Source organism: Panthera tigris, chromosome A1 (genome assembly GCF_018350195.1).
Source record: "Panthera tigris isolate Pti1 chromosome A1, P.tigris_Pti1_mat1.1, whole genome shotgun sequence".
NCBI lineage: Eukaryota > Metazoa > Chordata > Mammalia > Carnivora > Felidae > Panthera > Panthera tigris.
The window spans coordinates 25,612,326-25,631,801 of record NC_056660.1 but is presented as its reverse complement, the minus strand read 5'-3'; the positions used below and the strand labels follow the sequence as shown (position 1 = coordinate 25,631,801).

The window sequence follows — 19,476 nt, the reverse complement described above, 5'->3', positions numbered from 1 at the left end:
TATCCCAAATAAAGATCCTCACTTTCTAGAAATGTTTATATAATGAATTTTCTAAAAACTCAAAAAGTGTTATGACTATGTTCACATAGCTACTCTGTGAACACTGACCAAAAAGCCTGATACAAAATTTAAAAATTCATGTTTCTTGTACCCAATCCCCCTCCCTGACGACAGGATTTGGAGAGAATGGTGTCTGTTCAGGACACCATACAGAGATTCCATTTTTTTCTGGATAAATCTAAAGTCCAGTACCAAGGAATCAGAGGAATAAAATCCCAGACCCAGTGCTTCATGACTAAAATAAGGGGCTCAATTAAGGGAATGTTAAGGACCTTTGGAGCTTAAATAAGCTATGAATCTAAAGACTGATTATGAGGATGATTAATGAAAATTATGGCAAAGTGTTTTGCAAAAATGCAAGGCTATAAAAATGCCAAATATAACTCAAACAACCATCTCTCCACAAAGTTAAACTCTTTCATTTTATTAGGCATGTCTTTAGAAGTATCACCTATGGACTGAGTCTCAAGGATCATAGGCATCTAAGTATGTAAGTGATGAATCACTGGGTTCTACTCCTGAAATCAATATTACACAGTATGTTAACTAACTTGAATTTAAATAAGTAAATTATGTATTTAAAAAGAAAGGTTTTGTCAAATCCAAGAGCCCCCAAATCTATTTTATGAAAATGATTTATTCATAGGATGAGTACATTTGACAGCCTTCATGTGAATGGAACTCACCTGCTAGATAAAGGCAAATTTTAAAAACAAATGAAAAAGCAGGGCTTCACCCCCACCCCCACCCCACCCCCCCACACCCCCCACCCCCAGCCCTCTCCACCAGCAGCCCTCCCTCCCCTCACCCCGAGGACTGATGCATTATCCTTTGTTTCCCTAAACTCTAAATAAACCTTCAATAGTCCCTTTATTAAATTCTCTGCTCAGAATTTGTCATCAGTTTCCTACAGGGCCCCTGGCTGATGGAGACATAATAATATTAATAACAAAAATTAAATAGAAAAAGGTATATGAAGCATTTAGCCTCATTCATAGCAAGTGCTCAATAGCAAGTGCTCAATAAATATTACCTATTATGATGATTGGGCTTTTTATTTGCCTATCAATTCTCTCCTACTTGATTCCATAAACGTCAATTACCTATTGATGATAAATCTCTCCTCCAAGCCGTTTGTTAGGAACTTTGAACGAATGTATAATTTCACCTAGTAATTTTCTTGTGAGGGATGACATTTGTTTTTGCATCCCTTAGAATCCCAAAGGACTTTAAAAAGAGAGCAAATTTCAAAGTCACATGGACACCAAGTTATTTTCACAATCATTCCTCAGTGTTAGTGGCAGTCTGGGAACAACTGGGGAAGCTTCAAAAAACTCGACACCAGTAGGAAAGGGGTGTGGCTTCTGAACGCCTTGAGTATTTTCCGAATGGCAAATGTTTGGAAAAATAAGCATGATAAACGATTAAAGCAGAGGAAACACTTCTTTGGGTAACAGTTGGAAGCTGTCTTGTGACACACCAACGCGAAGATTCCTAATTCTAGCTCAGCATATCATGAGTTCCAAAAGTTTTTAAAACAGAATGTGCCAGAGAAATGTTAGGGCAGGAGAAGTAAGTGGTTTTTTGTTTTTGTTTTTTGTTTGTTTGTTTGTTTGTTTTTTGAGGGTTTGTTTGTTTTTGTTTGTTTGTTTGTTTGTTTTTGCCGTCGCCTCACTCCTCAATATCGATAGGAACCTAAGTTTCTTTTCCCTTCCCTCTCCCTCCCCACACAACTGGTTTAGCGAGCTCTTCGAATGGCAAAGGCTACAGGCTGTATGCTAAACTACATCTGCCCTTAATAGTGTGTCTTTTCTGGCAATCTTGCTGTCCTTAATGGAATAGTTTTAGGCAACTTAAAAGCCTTATAATGTCCCAAAATGCATCTTTTCTTTTGCTTTCAAAGAAGAGCACTTTTTTGGTCATTTGCTCCATATCCACAGTACAAGGAGCAATTACATCAGAAGTACCAGCTGGAACACGATTTTCTTCACCTGGGTTTAAATGCTGACTTCTCACTGCGGGCAGCTACTGCCTTCCCGCCAGCGGCACCGGGTTTGGGGTGGGAAGCCCTGATTTCCCTTCAGCCCCAAGCTTTCTGGGTTATAGCATTTTCTAAAAACATCAGCCTCCTCCTGGTTTAGGAGGGCCTAAATTGATTTTTCTTTTTCCTAAAAGTCTTGGCGTTCCCACACCGGGAGTCGAACCCGGGCCGCCTGGGTGAAAACCAGGAATCCTAACCGCTAGACCATGTGGGAGACGACGAGCGTCGCTGTACATCTAGATAAATTGAGTCGTTCACGGCGGCTTCCGCCCGCCCCGACACACCCGGCCTCCGGAGTCAGAGCTGTTTCTGCGCCTGCGGAGATCCTGAAACCCCTTAACCCTTTCCAGCCCGCGCTCTACTCCGCTCCGCGCGTTAGACAACTGAAATCTTTCCACTCTCGCGTCTTTTGTGATCTCATCCAGTCTCCTGGTTCTAGACAGCACGTCTACACCCAAGTACACCCCAGATTGGATGAGTCATTGTTCGAAGTTCCGCACAGGAAATCCCGCAGGGTGCAGAAGGACTGGTGTTTAGACTCGGGAATAAGAAACCACTGCCGCGTGGAGTCGTCGTACCGCCACTGCGGAGGCCAGACTGGAGCGGGCGGCGCTGACCCCGAGGGCCGCTGCCTTTGCGTCCCAGCCGCTGACCAGCCGCTCCGAGCCCGCCACCCCTGGCTCCGGGCCTCCGCCTCGGGAGACGCTGCGCGCCGGCGCCCCCCACCCTCCCCGCTGGACTTGCGGGCCGGCAGCCCCCCTCCTCGCCGCGCTGCTCGCGGCTGCCCCCCGCCCCGACGCGGAAAGTTGATCTTTCCTCTCAAGAAATGGGAACAAGGGCTGCCTGCAAGCCCGGAACATTCCAGGCTCTGTTGATTCAACCGCCAATGGCAGATTTGTGTCACCAAAAGTAGGCGATGGTGGTTTGCAAAAGTAGCTTATAAACCTGGAGAAAGCCCCTCCTGCAAGCAGTCCTGGTCGATGGAAATTCTTTGTGGTTTCCAACCCGTCCTCGGGTTGAAGGAGCATTTCATGCGGAGCAGTTTATGCATTACCGATCTACTGTTTGGATTAGGCAAGTACAAAGAGTCAGTTATTCGGGACAGCCAGGGTGGGGGAGCTATGGTTCTGGTGTCCTCGTTGTGGCTTAAGCTACACAGAAATTGTTTTTGCAAGCGGCGGACACTTTGGAGCCCATTTAAAAACCCACTCCCCACCTGCCAAAGGAACGTGGAAGGCCCTGGCTATCCCCCTAACTGAGGCTCTCTAAGGCTTCGATTGTGACATTCATCAGCAAGAGGGGAGGGGCGACGAGAGACCCGAAATAGAGACTATTCTGCCTAGCATTTTTTAACACGGATGAAGCTCCTTAACAGGGAGGGAGCCTAACCCAACACCACCGGAACTTAATGAAGCTCGGAAGAAAAACTAGAACCTACTGACTGCAGACCTACTATGTGTGTTAGACATACTCAAATACGTCTGCTCTCGTAATCGTCACATTATACCGATGAGAGAGGTCTTATCCCAGTCTTTGGTGGTTCTTCCTGTACTATCTTTGCATCTTTGACCAGTTTCATTGGTTCGTTTTTTTAATCAGTGACAGTTGTCTTCCTTTTGGGGACATCTGTTTGGGAACACTAAAGAAAAGTCTCCAAACGAACCTCATCAATTAACAGAATCCCTTACATCATGTGGTTCTCAATTTAGGGCCAAGATTTCTCATGCACCTTTCAGTTTTCTATTTCCATTTGATGATAATCTTTTTAAAAAGTATCTTGCAAGTTTTTAAGATAAAATTTCCCACTGTAGCCCATATGTCGGACAGGCACCATCTTTAGGATATAACCAAAATGCAATTTTATTTTTGTCTCTATCCCCAAGCTGAAATTTATTCAGTTTTTCTCCGCGCCACTGGGTGAAAACTTGGGCACTAATAGAAAGCCCTATAGTCACTTTAAATAATCAAGCACAGTCCAGGACAATATGCTTTTCAACAACTCAATCTTCATTCTAGATAGTTCTGCCCCACCATCCCAGCTTGAGCACGATTTCAGGCTGGGAACACTGGTGTGAGCTGGCTCAGGGTCCTATCAGCTCATATGATCCAACTGTGGGCTTCTCTCAGCTCTGCCTTCAGTGACATCACATCAGTATCCCGAGATAGAGCCATGCTGGGAATATTGCACCACAGAAATCGGCAAATGCACCAAGGCAGGGCTTCTTACCTGGGGAGCTGGTGTGCTGGTTAAAAAATAGTGGTGTACTGGTTAAATATTTACCAGCACCACACTGGGCCAAGGTCTACTGTCGGGGGAACAGGGTGTGATCCACTTCTTATCTCACTCCATGCCCTTCCTTCTGAGGCTCCAAGGCCCTCCAAGATTGGAGTGTAGGGAGGGCAAGAGAATAGGGAACTGAAAGTTCCTACTGGACTGGTACTATCAAAAGTCCGCTTCCTGCTTTCTGGGCCTGCCTGTGTTCTAGGGCTGACTCTTTTTCTCAGTGGTTCTCTGTGGCTTCATCAGAGGCTTCCCTGCTTGGGGCCTTTAGACAGTGTCATCCAGGAAGCCAACAGTATTCTCCCAGTGGGGGTCTTACACCAGTTACACCAGCATCACCAGTGGCAGAATTTAACTGCAGATTCACAACTCTACCCAGAACAAGAACCTCTGGGAGTGGGGACCTGGGAGTCTGAATTTTAACCAGCACTCCCCCCTGCAGTGACTCTGATGCCACCGGAGTTTGAGAAACACTGAACTGCATAACTAAGTTCCCTAAAACTGTTAAAGTCTTTAAAAGACCATGATCCCTAAAGCACAATGTCCATCATTTCCCTTTTCTGCTCAAAAACCTGAAAAAACTGGCTTCCAGTTGACTATTGAGTATGTGAAAGGTGAAATGAATTGGGTTCACTTATGTCAAGGGGTTTTAAAATGGAGCCAGGAGGCCATTAAGGAGATAGGCCTTATGCACGTCCTCTCTAGTGGAACCATGAACTTTTGAATTGGGCCAAACTGCAAATATTCCAAGGGCTGAGCCCCAGCACCTGCACCTTGCTCCAGTGAGAGAGCTTGCTTGGTGAGAGCCTTAGCAACCAATTATATTCAGTGAAGACTAGCTTCCTGCCACCAACACCAATCAAAAACCCTCTGTAGGGGCAAAGGGTGGCTCAGTCACGTGTCCAACTCCAGCTCAGGTCATGATCTCAGTTTGTGGTTTGAGCCCTGCACTGGCAGTGCAGAGGATGCTTGGGATTCTCTCTTTCTCTGTTCTCTGCCACTTGTGGTCTCTCTCTCTCTCTCTCTCTCTCTCTGTGTCTCTCTGTCTCTCTTAAACTTAAAAAAAAAAATTCTTTGTAAACAACTGATACAAGAATGGAGCGCCTGGGTGGCTCAGTCAGTTGAGCATCTGACTTTGGCTCAGGTCATGATCTCACAGCTCGTGAGTTCAACCCCCACATGGGGCTCTGTGCTGACAGCTCAGAGCCTGGAGCCTGCTTCAGATTCTGTGTCCCCCTTTCTCTCTGCCCCTAACCCACTTGCATTCTGTCTCTGTCTCTCTCAAAAATAAATAAACATTAAAAAAAACAACAACAACAATGGATACAAGCATTCCCTTTTTGCTTTAAAAATCCCAACTTTTGCTCCCTAGTGGGACACTACTTAGGTTGCTATGAAAGTCTGTGTACCCTGAATTGCAAGTCTCTGATCCCTGTGAAGGCACAGTCTTGCTTAATTATTGCCTCCTGACAATTTTAGGCTGACAGGTAAAATCTAAATTCCCTGACCATGGCTTTCACGCTGTCCACAATCCAGCCCTCCCATACCTGGCTAACATTATTCTCCCATGTCCCCCTTCAGTGAGCACATTCCAAATCACCCTCCGTGCTCTGTCCCACGTGTACCTCGTGCTTTCCCGCCCTGACCCCTTCACTCCATCTGTGTACTGCCCTCCCCTCTTTTCTCTCCACATCTGACCCCATCTCCGAGGCCAGCTCACTCCCGTGAAGCCGCCTTGGGTCCTCCTGGTCACAAGTCACTCCCGTTTCCTCTGAATCCCAAAGTGCAGGACTTTCTAAAATGGTGACGTGGGCTAAAATGCCTTATTATTTGAGTTATTTAATAGGAAAGTCCATGAATAAAAACTGGACTCCATAATCCCCCTGGGAACCCAGCCCTGCTCTCAATCATTCTACCAAATAGTCCTTCCTTGTAACCAACTTAAATACTTCCTGCTGCACTTCAATGTGAAAGCTTCCCCCTTTTAACCACCAGCGTGAACAAAATGTTCCTGGGAGGAGAAAAAAAAAAAAAAAAAAACGCACAAATTTTTGAAGTTTAGCCAGACCAGTGAGTGAGCTGTGTTTCTTTAGCTCTGCACACACAAAACAAGCCTCCTTGTTGACATAGGAACAGCTCTTCCTGTTCCCATGCGTCTAAGGCTGCCTCACCCCAGCCTCATTGATACTGGGAAAAAGCCCCAAACATCTTGTACTTGCTGGGCATCCATATTAGCCAACGTGCTGGGTGCGATTCAGGTCCCTGCCTGCAATCACTTAGGAGTTAGGATGGTTTCCATTTCAGTGGGCCCAGGAGTCACCCTTTCTAAGGGCACTGGAAATCAGCACCAATTAAACTCCGCTCTCCCCGGGGAGAGCTCTGGTCAGCACAGATCCAGCTATGGCACACAGTTAACCTCAAAGCTCTTTTGGGTAACAGCACCTGCCCCTGCTGACCAGTTGGGGTGAGTTAATCTTTGTGGCCTAACACTAGGTTCAGTTTCTAAAATTGGATCCAAGCTCAGGAGGCCACCGGGATGACAATTTCCTCAGGGCTCATTTAGATTATACAACTCTGCCCTTCACCTCTACCCCAATTCTAGCAACTCCTACTCGTCCTATGACTCAGGGCAAATACCCTTGAACTCCTGGAAATGGGTTAGGTGCTATTCTGTGCACACATCCCATTAATCACTGGGCTGAACGAACTCCCTGCTTCCCTCTCTATGGTGGCCTGTAAACTCCGGATGGTTGGGTCTGGTTCTTACTCTGTTGTATCCCCAGCTTCTGGCACAGCGCTTGGCCCACATAACCATTTACTGAATGAATCAATCTCCTAAAATATCTTCGGTTCCTTGGGGACCCTCATATAAGGGTTACTTTTTTCCTTAAATCAACAGATCACAGGAAGAAACTATTCAATCAGGTAAAAACATCTCCACAGCATGGTACCTTCCCTGGCAGATCAGCAACGCTCAGTGAATGTTTGAGCGGTTGCTTACTTGATTCATTCATTCATTCATTCATTCAGGAATCAGTCAATCAATCAGTCCCAGAGGAATAGTCTTGGTCTTCAGTTAGCACGTGAGTGGTGAGCCAACGAAGAGTCTCAGTGGGCCATAATTCCAATATCTGATCAACTACAACATAGGACAAGAAACCACAGCGCTGTCTGCTAATATCCTTCTCTACCTTGTAGACACTTTTTCCTAATGCCCTCCTCTCCTCTGCTTTGCTCACACAAGACAGGGAGTGCTCTGGCAGACCATCCTCATACACACCCTGTATGTATGTTCCTACCCCGGATGAGCCCTGGGGAGAGACAGAGTTTTTTTCATTTTTCTGGAGAACCACACTCTGGGGTGGTGTGAGGCCAGGGACCCCATAGCCTGGCATCTAGAAACCGTGCTCAGCATTGTAGTTTCCCCTCCATGTGGCAATTGTTCAACTATTGAATTTATGGCCCTCTGAGACCTTCAGTTTGTTTACTCTGCCACTCGAGTGCTAGGTGGAAATCAAGCTGCATAGGAGGTTAAAACCATTTCTGGTTCATTTCTGAACTTCCCACCAGCAGTTCTGGATGGAGTGAGCTTTCTAAAGTCATTTTCTTCTTTCCCCTTGAGATACTCTGTCTCAATTACCATCAATAGATCCACAGCCAGGAATTATGTCAAGTCCAATGTTCATCATGGCACCCGGTATATATCTGACAGTGCTTGATATAAAAATAATAGCTATCACATATAGGATTCACCACGTGCCAGATAATTCTAAACACTTTAATATATTAACATTTTGATTCTCACGACTCCATGTGATAGGGACTAATAGTACTCCCATTTTACAGATTAGAAAACTGGAACACAGGAAGGTTAAGCAACTTGCTAGAAGTCTCACAACTTAGAAATAGTAGAAGCAGAATTCAAGAATTCCAGAATCTGAACTCATACTAACTGCCCCTACTATTATACAGAGTGCTAGAACCGGGGGCTGTCATTGACAATAATAACCACAGTGCCTTCAACAATGACAACATGCATTCCGAGGCCTGATGGCATCTTCAGGGGAGAGGAGAGATGTTATAGGCTCTTTTTAAACCAGTGAAAATAAGCATATCATGACCTAAGGCTTCATAGATGCTGACCTTGGCACAGAGATGGCACCCTGGCCCCTTGTCTCTAATCAGCTTCCCATTTTCAGAAATACCGCCTTCACGGTTATCCAAAAACAAATTGATGTTCTCCCTCTCTCACGGTCTAGGATGAAAAATCTCATAACCCTTTCCCCTAACCTCTATTCAGAGATATTGTTTCCTGTTGATTACTTAGTTGATTCATGCAATCAGCAGCCTAGGCACAGATTCATGAGGGGACATTCTGCCCTTCTGAAGCCACAACCTCCTTGCGATCTGCACGTGGATGGCTACTGAGCATCTCAAACTGAACATGTTTATTTTTTTATTTTAGAAAAAGCACACGAGTAGGGGAGGGGGCAGAGTGAGAGAGAGAGAATCTTTTTAATGTTTATTTGTTTTTGAGAGAGAGAGAGAGAGAGAGAGAGAGAGAGAGAGCAAGCATGAGCGGGGGGAGGAGCAGAGAGCCTGATGCAGCGGCTCAAACTCACAAACCATGGCATCATGACCTGGGCCGAAGTGAGACAATTTTTTTCATTTTTTAATGTTTTATTTATTTTTGAGACAGAGAGAGACAGAGCATAAGCAGGGGAGGGGCAGAGAGAGAGGGAGACACAGAATCTGAAGCAGGCTCCAGTCTCCCAGCTGTCAGCACAGAGCCTGATGCGGGGCTTGAACTCACGAACCACGAGATCATGACCTGAGCCAAAGTCGGAGGCTTAACCTACTGAGCCACCCAGGTGCCCCAAGAGAGAGAATCTTAAGCAGCTTCCCACGCCCCTGGGATCATGACTTGAGCCGAAATCAAGAGACGCTCAACCAACTAAGCCACCCAGGTGCCCCCCAAATGGACATGTTTAAATTTTTTTTTTTAACGTTTATTTATTTTTGAGACAGAGAGAGACAGAGCATGAACAGGGGAGGAGCAGAGAGAGAGGGAGACACAGAATCTGAAACAGGCTCCAGGGTCTGAGCTGTCAGCACAGAGCCCGACGCGGGGCTCGAACTCATGGACCGTGAGATCATGACCTGAGCCCAAGTCGGACGCTTAACCGACCCAGCCACCCAGGCGCCCCCAAATGGACATGTTTAAAACTGAGCTCCTGAGCATCCAGCAACTGCATTCCCCCCAGCCAGCTTCTTTTGCCATCTTCCCCATTTGCATTAATGGCAGCAACATCCTCCAAGTTGCTCTGGCCAGAAATCCGGAATCACCCCGGATTCCATGCTCTCTTTCTCTCCATCCAATCCCTCAGGAAATCTTATTGGCCCAATCATGAAAATATATCCACAATTTGATCACTTCTCCCCATTCCTCTGGCCCGAGTCCCCATCCGCTCTCACCTGGATCACTGAAATAGCCTTACTCCTGCTTCAGCCCACAAGCTCCCCACCCCCGCAGACTATTCTCTGAGTCTGCTAACTCAGACTAACACTGCAGTCTGAGGGCTTCTTTTAAAACAAATCAGATCATGTCACTTCTCTCCCCACAACTCTCCAGTGGCTTTCCATCTCACACAGAGCAGAAGTCAAAATCCCGACTATGATCTACAAGGCCCTACAAGGCCGCCACCCCCTCCCCTCTCTTATCCCCTCCCCACAGCCAAGTGCATTGGGCTTCAGACACACTACTCTCCCATCATCTTCACGTCCTCTAGATATGCTGCCACCTCAGGGCCTTTGCACCTGTGTGGGGAGAAAAGCGCTTTCCATAGCAGGGGAACATCTTCATAAGCTTGCTCCCTGACCCTTCTCAAATCCTTTAGAAATTATCTTAGTGAGACATTTTCTGCCTACCCTACCCCAAATTTCAGTTACCTGCCTTTTCCTGCTTTGCCTTTTCTCATGAGCACCTACTGGCACTTGATATACTATGTGTTTTATGTATGTATGTATGTATGTATGTATGTATTTATCTTGTTCATCACCTGCCTTTCCTACCAGAATACAAACATTTCTGCTGTTTTGATCACTGATATATCCCCTGCCTCGAACAAAACTGGGACTTTAGTGGGCATTCAGTAAATATTCGTTGGGCAAATGAACAAAGGAAGACAGTTAGACAGATGTGCCCATTGAAGGGCACTCTGGGTGGTGTGGACAATAACCACTACAAGAATTAAGGGTAAAAGATCACTTCTTGTAAGGGCAATCACAACAAAAAGGACATAGAATCTGAGCTGGGCTTCTAAACATGAGGAACCTTTGGGCAGGTGTAGGTGGTGGGGAGAACATGGCGTGTGAGAATGTAACACGAGCAAAAGCCTGGAAGCAAGTACCTACAAGACACGCGTGTGCACGCAAAGTGCCTGGAATGGAGGTTCCTGAGGAAGGGAATGCCGAGAGTTAAGCTGAGGCAACTGAGGAAGCTTCGTGTGCAAGCCAAGGAGCGTGGGCTTCCCCATCAAGCCTTACTTCCCACTTCATTTGTCCCCACTGTAGTCATAGCTGGCTCTGCAGCCGCAGCGTGTCAAACACCTGATGTGATCATAGGGCACAAGAAGAGTAGATATCCCGATCTCTTGTCAGTCAGATAGCCATGTTTATTGACCATTCACTGTCCTCAGAACCTGTGCTGTTAACTTCCTGTTCCCAAGCACAGAGTGGCAGCTTCAACCCAAACATCTGGAGGCTGGGACTAGGACTTTTAGCAATGCACAGATTAGCGTTATAAACAGAAAACTCAAGGACAAATTGGAATTCTTCTTACAGTCAATATATTTTGACTGTATATATTATTTTCGTTTACTACCATTAGGCATAGATGGCTGAGACTCAGCAAATTAGAAAGCAGGCTAAGTAAGTATTGCCCCAAATCTTTAAGCAAATGTGATTTTCAGAGGGGGCGTTCAGTAGAACATATAATTAACTTTCATGCAGCTGAAAGACAGTTCCCAACAATTAGACACTGTGGAACCACAATATATTTCTTTGGAGCCACTCTTAGAACAATAAAACTTTTATAAGGAGGACTGGGATGTACTGCTAAGTACAGGGTAAGTCAAGAGGAGTTGAATGTCCCCTTAGCAATCCTTTAAAATTATAAAGCTATTCAGACCACATCAGAACAGCGCTGTCTCCCATTGCCCGTTCCATTTGAGCCCATGTTCTCGCCACCCTACCTAAAAGGAGACACTCAACAGCATTTCCTAGTGATCCTAGGAAAGCAGACTTGCCTCGGCATTGCTGTTAATCTAACTTTTTCTATTATTTTCTTTGGGCAAAATGCCAAGCAAAAGACAAACGATGCTTGTTAAAGTAGAAATAGAAACACAAGGGGGAAGCTGTGCAGCACATGAATCCCAACCAGCAGCAGCAGGATATTCCTGTGGAAATAAAGAAAGACCAACCAAATGAGAAAAGCAAAGGCTATTTTGCTCAGAGCTCGCTGGAGCAAGGTTGTCAGCCTCTGTCGCTTGCGTTCTGGCAGGGACTCAAAGGCAGGCAGAGGAGAGGGTGAGTTTTACAGTGAAACAAAGGGAAGGCTGCAGGTGCTCCTGTTGGAGGCTGTTGGGGAAGCTAGAGGCAGGCTAACTAGAAGCAGGTCGTCCCATGGGGTTGGGTAGAGGGTGCATATTTGGCTTTCTCTGATTGGTCCCTAGTTGGAAGTGGAGATAAAATAGGGCAGCTGTCAGTTATTAATCAAGTTCTGGCCATTTGGGGCTGATTGTTACAGGGGTAGGTGTTTAGCTTCCTGGATTGTTACTAGAGATAACAGTCGGACTTCCTACAAGCCTGACCTGTAGCAGGCTGCCTTCCTGGGTGTTTTCTTGGAGAGCATGGGTTGCTTCCCTGGAACCTGTAGGAAAGCTTCCCTTGGAAGCTGTAGGGTGTGGGTCAGAGTTCTATGTCTATATATGGTCTGGCCACATGGTCTCTGATTACCCAGAGAGTTAGCATCTCTGGCAGTTTCAAAACACCTCTTCAGGCCAAGACACATAATCCAGCTTCTCCTTAAGCCTTCCTTCTGCTTTCCAGACTTGCCCCTCACCTGTGGCTCGGCAATGTGGATTCTTCATTCTGTAGGAACCATCCCTCCCACCTTGTCTACATGGGCAAGAGCTCTCCTTTACACTCAAAACCACTTTGAAAGCACCTGATGACAGGCCTCCCCAGAAGGCTCCGGTTCCCCTTCTTGCTGAAGTGTTCACACGTCATTCACTTATTTACAGGCACTCGTACTTATCATATAGTGTTAACATAAACAACAGTGACCGTGTCCTTTTTCCAAGACTGTCAGGGGGCTGGGACAGTGCCACTATCAGACAGGCGTATAGCAGAGGATTGGCTCTGATGCATTAGGAGGGTGGGAAGCAATTCCAGTCCAGCAGTCAGGAGAGTTTCCAGTAACCTGTTCAACTTCAGCTGATATCTTTCTCTCCTCAGGCCCTCTTGTTAAGTTTACAAACGCAGCAGAGGCATTCCAGAAGTGTATGCATCCTCTATGTTTGGGGGAGAAAAGTTTCCCGGCTCTGTTTGAGGAGTACTTATTATGTATACATACCTTATCCAGCTACTGATTCACCGAAATTTTCACTTATGATAACGTTTTGTTTTTGTTTTTGTTTTTGTTTTTGTTGTTTTAGAGAGAGAGAGAGAGCAAAAGCAGGGGAAAGGGGTAGAGAGGGAAAGAGAATCTCAAGCAGGCTCCACGCTCAGTGTGGAGCCTGACATGGGGCTTGATCCCACGACCCTGGGATCATGACCTGAGTTGAAATCAAGAGTCGGACACTCAACTGACTGAGCCACCTAGGCGCCCCACTTGTGATAACTATTAAACTAAAAGTCATAAGGCAATAAGAATGAAATAGGCCTCCCCACATTCATAATCTGAATAACAAAATAAACTGGGTAAATATAATAAAGGCTGATATAGCAGCACCCAGTTCTAACCATGCCCATCACATAAAACACCTCAGACCTCACCATTATCCACCAGGAAAGCCTGATGTGGCATGAGCTATTGTCCAACTTCTGGTACCAGACTCTAAATACATTCCATTCAATGAAAATAAAATGGAGTTTGATGGGGCGCCTGGTTGGCTCAGTTGGTTGAACGTCCGACTTCAGCTCAGGTCATGATCTCGCATTGGTGGGTTTGAGCCCCACGTCAGGATCTGTGCTGACAGCTCAGAGCCTAGAGCCTGCTTCAGATTCTGTGTCTCCCTCTCTCTGTTCCTCCCCTGCTCACGCTCTGTCTCTCTCTCTCAAAAATAAATAAACATTAAAGAATTGTTTAAAAAAATAAAAAATAAATGGAGTTTGCAAAGCATGTCTATTATTAAACTTTCAAATACTTACATAGTCAAAGTCAGTCACTGCTGTTTTAAATACATGGACTAATGTCCTCTATTGAGATGTATGTCTAAGTTATCTGGGTCCAAATTCTGACTTCAAAAAAGAATGGTCAGGAGGGCCATTATTTATAAACACTAAATCTTAAAACTGTAAAACTGCCCTGTTAATTTTGTTAAGTTCTGAGCTTTTGCTCTCTGTTCTATTTATTTCCTCTGAAACCCTCCCTGGGATACAGAAACCTCTCTGGAACTCCGCCAAGGACCAGAAAGAATACAAATAATAAATACTACTTGTCGTCTGCATTATGCTTTACTGCTTATAAATCAGCTCATATACAATGAAGTCATGTGGACCACAAATTATGGGTGAAATATAATCAAACATCTGTGGTTTTCTATCTCTTAAAAAGGTATGAGTCTTTATCAAAGTGTGGGCAGATATGGGAATTTGCACAAGCCCATAAAATTGTATGCAGTCTAATAAAGTTGCCAGTGGGCCTATCTCCCTGGATCATATGAACATGTTCCATCCAGCGTACTCCACAAAATAGGCCAGGTAATTGCCCACAGTACCAAGTAATAATACAGGATATCCAAGTCAGCGGTCCATGGCTACTCCCTTCCCTGACCTAGAGAAAGATACTAAGTTCAAGTTAATGCTGGAGACTCTTCAGGCAATTTCCCAACTGCCCCCAGGTAATAAATTACTTCCTTCTCTCATTTTGCAACCTTTGGTCAAAACAGGCTTTTAAAAATCTTGTGCTGGTTCTTTCCATCCTCTGTTCTGTGATGCTGGGGCATCACTCTGTAGCCATGCCTCTTTGCCAGCTGGCTTCCTGTTTGGTTCCGTCGGTAGGAGGCAGCAGGAGGACACTTGGAAGTTGTTTACTTCCAGTTCCCGAGTGTGACCATGACCACGAAACACTCTTCATCCTAGCAGCAGCAACTGTTCCCAACACTTCCTGAACAGCCTGATCACTACCACCCCTCCCTGTTCAGAGACCCCCACATTAACTGGCCAGCATCCCCTCCTCAGAGGTCTGAGTACCAGCTCCGCAGAGCCCTCCTCTAAGCTTCTAAGTTTCAAAAACTCCCAGCCTCTTACTTTTGTTACCCCAGCCCTAGGCGTGACTGCCATGATTCTTACCTCTATGAAACCCCAGTGCCCCCTCTTTGCCTTTTGTCTTCTCTAACAACCTGGCTTATAATCCTTTATATTAAGTTCTTCACAAAAATACCTGCTGTGGTCTTTGCCTCCTGATCGGATTCTGACTGATGCAAGGCCAGAGAAGGAACCCTTTCAATCTGATTTCATATAAATTCTCTAAGAACACCGCTGTTGGTTCTGTCTTCCAGAAGGTCTTTATTTGTCTCTATTAATTCATTCCCCAAGGCCAGGAACTGGTCCTCAGCTTGGTAGAATCAGAATTGACAATGCCAGCAGGTAAAAGCAAATCAGTCCGTCAGTTCACTGTCATAAGGGAAGAGACACACAAGTCACCGTGACCATAAGCGAGCCAGCTTTGGGTCAGCCAGTTTCATGGATGCCAGAAGACACAAAACTCCTGGATCAGAGACAAAGGGTTTCTACTCATGGCAATAGTAGTAGCCAGAGTGTCAGCAGGGCGTCAGCCCCAGTTCTCACGTGACCCTGAGAAGAGGGCTAGGTGACACCTGCACATGCAGTGAGTTGAGTTGGAGGACAGGAAGTCTAAGCTTAGGGAATCTAATTTTTTTATAATGTGCAGTAAGCTTGCTTGCCCTGTGCTCCAGAGAGCTAGTATGTCTTTCAAGGCCAGTTGCTATACATTCTTTTTGTTGTTGTTTTGTTTATTGTTATATCAATTAACCCATTTGTTGTAAGTAAGCAATGTTTCAAACGGTGGAGCTTCTTCTGGTCCTTCAACTCCTTCAGTCTCCTGATAGCCGACTTTACTGTGACAGTAGAAGTGGTGTTGTAGGTCCAGGTACCACCTGCTACGGTTTTCATGCAGGAACCACAACGCCAGATCCCCACAGCTCGTCTTTTCATCTTGGTTTTGCCACAGAAGGAGCAAGTGTACTTGGCGTGCTGGCTTATTTCAATCTTATTCACCATTTTCCTGAAGGAGGTACCATAACGGGTCCAGTATTTATTGGCAATTCTGACCTTCTTGGTTGTGTTTAGCCATGTTGCCACAAACTAGGTCCGAGCCCAGAGAGCTAAACATTCTTGAAAAGACAGTCCAGAAAAAAGGAAACACTAGAGACCCTGGGAGAACTCAGCATTCATCTGAAACTTGCATGTAAACATATATTTACATAAGAATAATTAATTGTATAATTGAATTGCTTATGTTTCCACACCAGCAATTTATCTCTAGGACCTAGAATGGTTGAGTCTTTGGGCCACCGTCTCTCCTTTCTTATTTAGTGTTCATATGTCTCTTTGAATCTATTTTTCTCAATTATAGCCTATCAATCCCTTTTCTTATTGACATAGATGTAATTGGGATATATATTGTTACTCAGGTCCTGTTCTGGCCAGTAACTAAAGCATCCTGTCTCTACAAAATGAATGCACTTTCCAGATGTTACCCATTATAAGATTCCACTCTATGGAGAGAGCAGTCATGTTTGCAAGTAGTTAAAAATTACCTTACTCTCCCGTGGTACCATCTATCCCCAATCCCAAAAACCACTTCAGAGATGGTGGCTTGAGCATAAAATTGCTTTCTGCTGCTCTTCCTTAATATAGCATTAAGGAAATATATCTTCTATCTATAGATCCTATCTTTATAATACACATTGGCTTGCAGAATCATAGGAAAAAGTAACACCCAAGATATTAGCAGGCTGAGATTCTTGACTTCCTAGATCGGTGCCCAACATGAGACTACATAGCTGGTGCTTCACATATGTATGAAGCACTCAATAAATAGCATACTGTAAGGGCTCTGGCAAATAACAGAAACCAATAAGTCCGGTTGCACAAAACAGGGAATTTATTATAAGAATAACTGTCTTCTGGAAACCCACAGGCAGGAATGCAGCCAATTTTGGAATGCCTACCCTGCCCTTACTGCTGTTTGTATATGTGACCCCATTCACTGCTACTCATGCAGCTACTATGTGTCAGGCACAGTGTTTGTGTTGTGGCCAGAACACAAAGGGAACACAAACTGATCGACTTTTTCACAGCTTGAGTCCCAGGGTTTATAGTCTAGTAGAGAGACACAAATCAAGTTATCACACAAGTAGATATAAAACTGCACGCACGTGGTGCTGAGTGTGTAAAAAGGGAGGGCCTGACCTACTGAGGGAGGTCGGGAAAGGCTTTCCTCAGGAAGTGATTGCTGAGCAGAGATCCAAGTTTAAGCAAGCAATAACAAGACGCAGGGGAAAGGGAAGCACTCTCCAGGTATGGAGGAGAGAAAAGGCGTCCTGGCAGGAGGGAAGCATGGCAAGCAACCAGGACTGGAGCTCCATGGCTAGAAAGCAGATTAGGTAACCTGCCCAAGATCACAATAAAACCAGGGTCAAGCACAGAAATCTCAGCCCAGATCTGCACAACTCCTCAGCTATTTTCATTCCCCTGCCTAGCCACCCTAACCAGCGAACATCATCTTCTTTCCACTCGAAACTTTTCTCAGGGATAGAGGTCTATCAATTAATGCTCACTCCAGAGGAAGAAAATCACCAAGTAGAACATGACAAAGAAACGCAAAGGCTTGAACCAAAGAAACCCAAGACCTTGCCACAGAATTCGGTTTGTTGTTTCCCAGTCTGGGACTGGGAAGTCTTGGGAAAGATCCACGTCAGTAGTACTCAAAGTGTGGTTTCTGGACCAGCAAACCAGCAAAACCAAACCAGCAAAAGCAGCAGGGAACTTAATAGAATTGCAAATTCTCAGGCCCAATCAGAGACCTAGGAGTCACACACTTGGGAGGAGGGGGACCCAGCAATCTGTATTTTAACAAGCAAGATGTCCACACACACGGGGGTCTACATCAGTGGTTCCCAAACCTGTCAGTCCACATTCATCACCTGCGGAACTTGTTAAAATATTCTTAATATCTACAAAAACCAGAATCTCAGGGTAGGAACCTGTATTCAGATCATCAGCCTGGTTTGGGAGCCACTGGTTGATATCAAATAATAGTGTCTCACATGGTGAACAATTAATTTTCAAATGCCATTTTCCCTTTCTACGAAATTAACGGTAATAAATACCACAGGCTCTACGAGTCTGACTCGGTACGTAATTTGACTGATACCTTATTTTGACTTGATACCTTTTTTCTTATTTTGATGTTTTTTGATGAACGTCTCCTATCTCAGTTTTATATCATCATATCCACCAAAAATAGTATGAGATCTAATAAGTGCCTACCAAATTCAAACCTTGTTATTTTAATTGTAGTCTAAAAATCTGTCCTTGAAAATGTCCCCAAATTTCAAAATATCCAAAAGAAAGCACCCAGCCTTGTAATACAAATATGTATCTAATTCAGAACTTTTTCTTTTTCCTGCTTCTGTAAGGAAGTAGATGTTCTAATACAGTGATTCAGCATTGTTTTAAATATATATACAAACAAATATGGGAGGAACCGAGCCAATATTATGTCTAAAAGCAAAATCCAAAAATACTTTCCAAGCTGAAAGAACAGATACCATAGATTCATTTTCAAGCAGTAACATTTTCAAGAATTTTCCCATTTTGGAATCCTTCCATATTTTGGGATTTATGCAGCTTATCTGCAAATCATATTGACTGGTCTACGGTAGCTAATTTTGTGTGTTTTTAGACAAAATAATAATATATGACTTACTTCCTTCAAGATATAAAAAGGCCACAGTCTAGTGAGAAAGACCAAAAAAAAAAAAAAAAAAAAAAAATCAGTGGTCATTGTGACATTAAAAAAGGCCCCAGTTATTGGTTATCTTCAGATAGTCTGGTGTCTGGGGCCAGCAGTCTTTGATTGTGTAAAATCAAAACTCATGAAGTGGTTGCTGCTACCATTCCAATAACACAAGGAAGCAATTACAGTAGTTTTTAAAACATAGAAAAGAGGGGTGCCTGGGTGGCTCGGTCAGTTAAGCGTCTGACTTCGGCTCAGGTCATGATCTTGCGGTCCGTGAGTTCGAGCCCCGCGTCAGGCTCTGTGCTGACAGCTCAGAGCCTGGAGCCTGTTTCCGATTCTGTGTCTCCCTCTCTCTCTGCCCCTCCCCTGTTCATGCTCTGTCTCTCTCTGTCTCAAAAATAAATAAACATTAAAAAAATTTTTTAAAAAACATAGAAAAGGGCATGGGAAGAAAATGCAGCCTTGATTAAATATCTCTGCCTCTTATGACATTACAAAAAAATCACTGTGGAATTACATAATAAACATGGATTGTTTCCTATTATATGGTATCATCTTCAAAGAGGAAAACAAAACAAAACAGAAATCCTTCTATAGAGCACAGAGCCTAGAAGGCAGCATCAAGATTTACACTTTACCTGTAAAAATAATAGGATTAGAACAACAGCAAAAAAAGGTCGAAGCTCCTCTTCTATAGTTTAATCAAATAAGGACATAAAAGTAACAGATCCCTATATCTCATACTATATGCAAAATAGATTAAATCAAAATATAGTACCACAAAAGTTTTAGAATATATATATGTATGAGGATGACACAAAG

General features: G+C 44.5%; 1 protein-coding gene and 1 non-coding gene across 2 annotated transcripts; both read right to left on the bottom strand.

The window, feature by feature from the left end:
* Positions 1 to 2,243: 2,243 nt before the first annotated feature.
* On the bottom strand, positions 2,244 to 2,315 carry TRNAE-UUC. The gene has a single exon. It is a non-coding gene; the product is annotated as a tRNA-Glu (tRNA).
* A 7,826-nt stretch (positions 2,316 to 10,141) lies between these two features.
* LOC102951204 (60S ribosomal protein L37a-like) lies at positions 10,142 to 16,468 on the bottom strand. The gene is made up of 4 exons (XM_007085428.2): positions 16,448 to 16,468; positions 15,692 to 15,992; positions 10,717 to 10,837; positions 10,142 to 10,199 (listed from the first exon to the last, which is right to left on the bottom strand). The coding sequence occupies exons 1-4, from the start codon at positions 16,466 to 16,468 to the stop codon at positions 10,142 to 10,144; spliced, it is 501 nt and encodes a 166-aa protein (XP_007085490.2).
* Between the last annotated feature and the right edge of the window lie 3,008 nt (positions 16,469 to 19,476).

Excerpts from the sequence above, each read along its gene's own strand:
- LOC102951204 (XM_007085428.2), bottom strand. The coding sequence starts at position 16,468 with ATGGTACCACGGGAGAGTAAG. Across the intron at positions 10,838-15,691 it reads GGACCAGAAGAAGCTCCACC|GAACCTCCATTCCAGGCACT; the intron begins GTTTGAAACATT and ends TCCCTTCCTCAG. Across the intron at positions 10,200-10,716 it reads CCACCTACACCTGCCCAAAG|GTGCAAAGGCCCTGAGGTGG; the intron begins GTTCCTCATGTT and ends CTCCCCACACAG.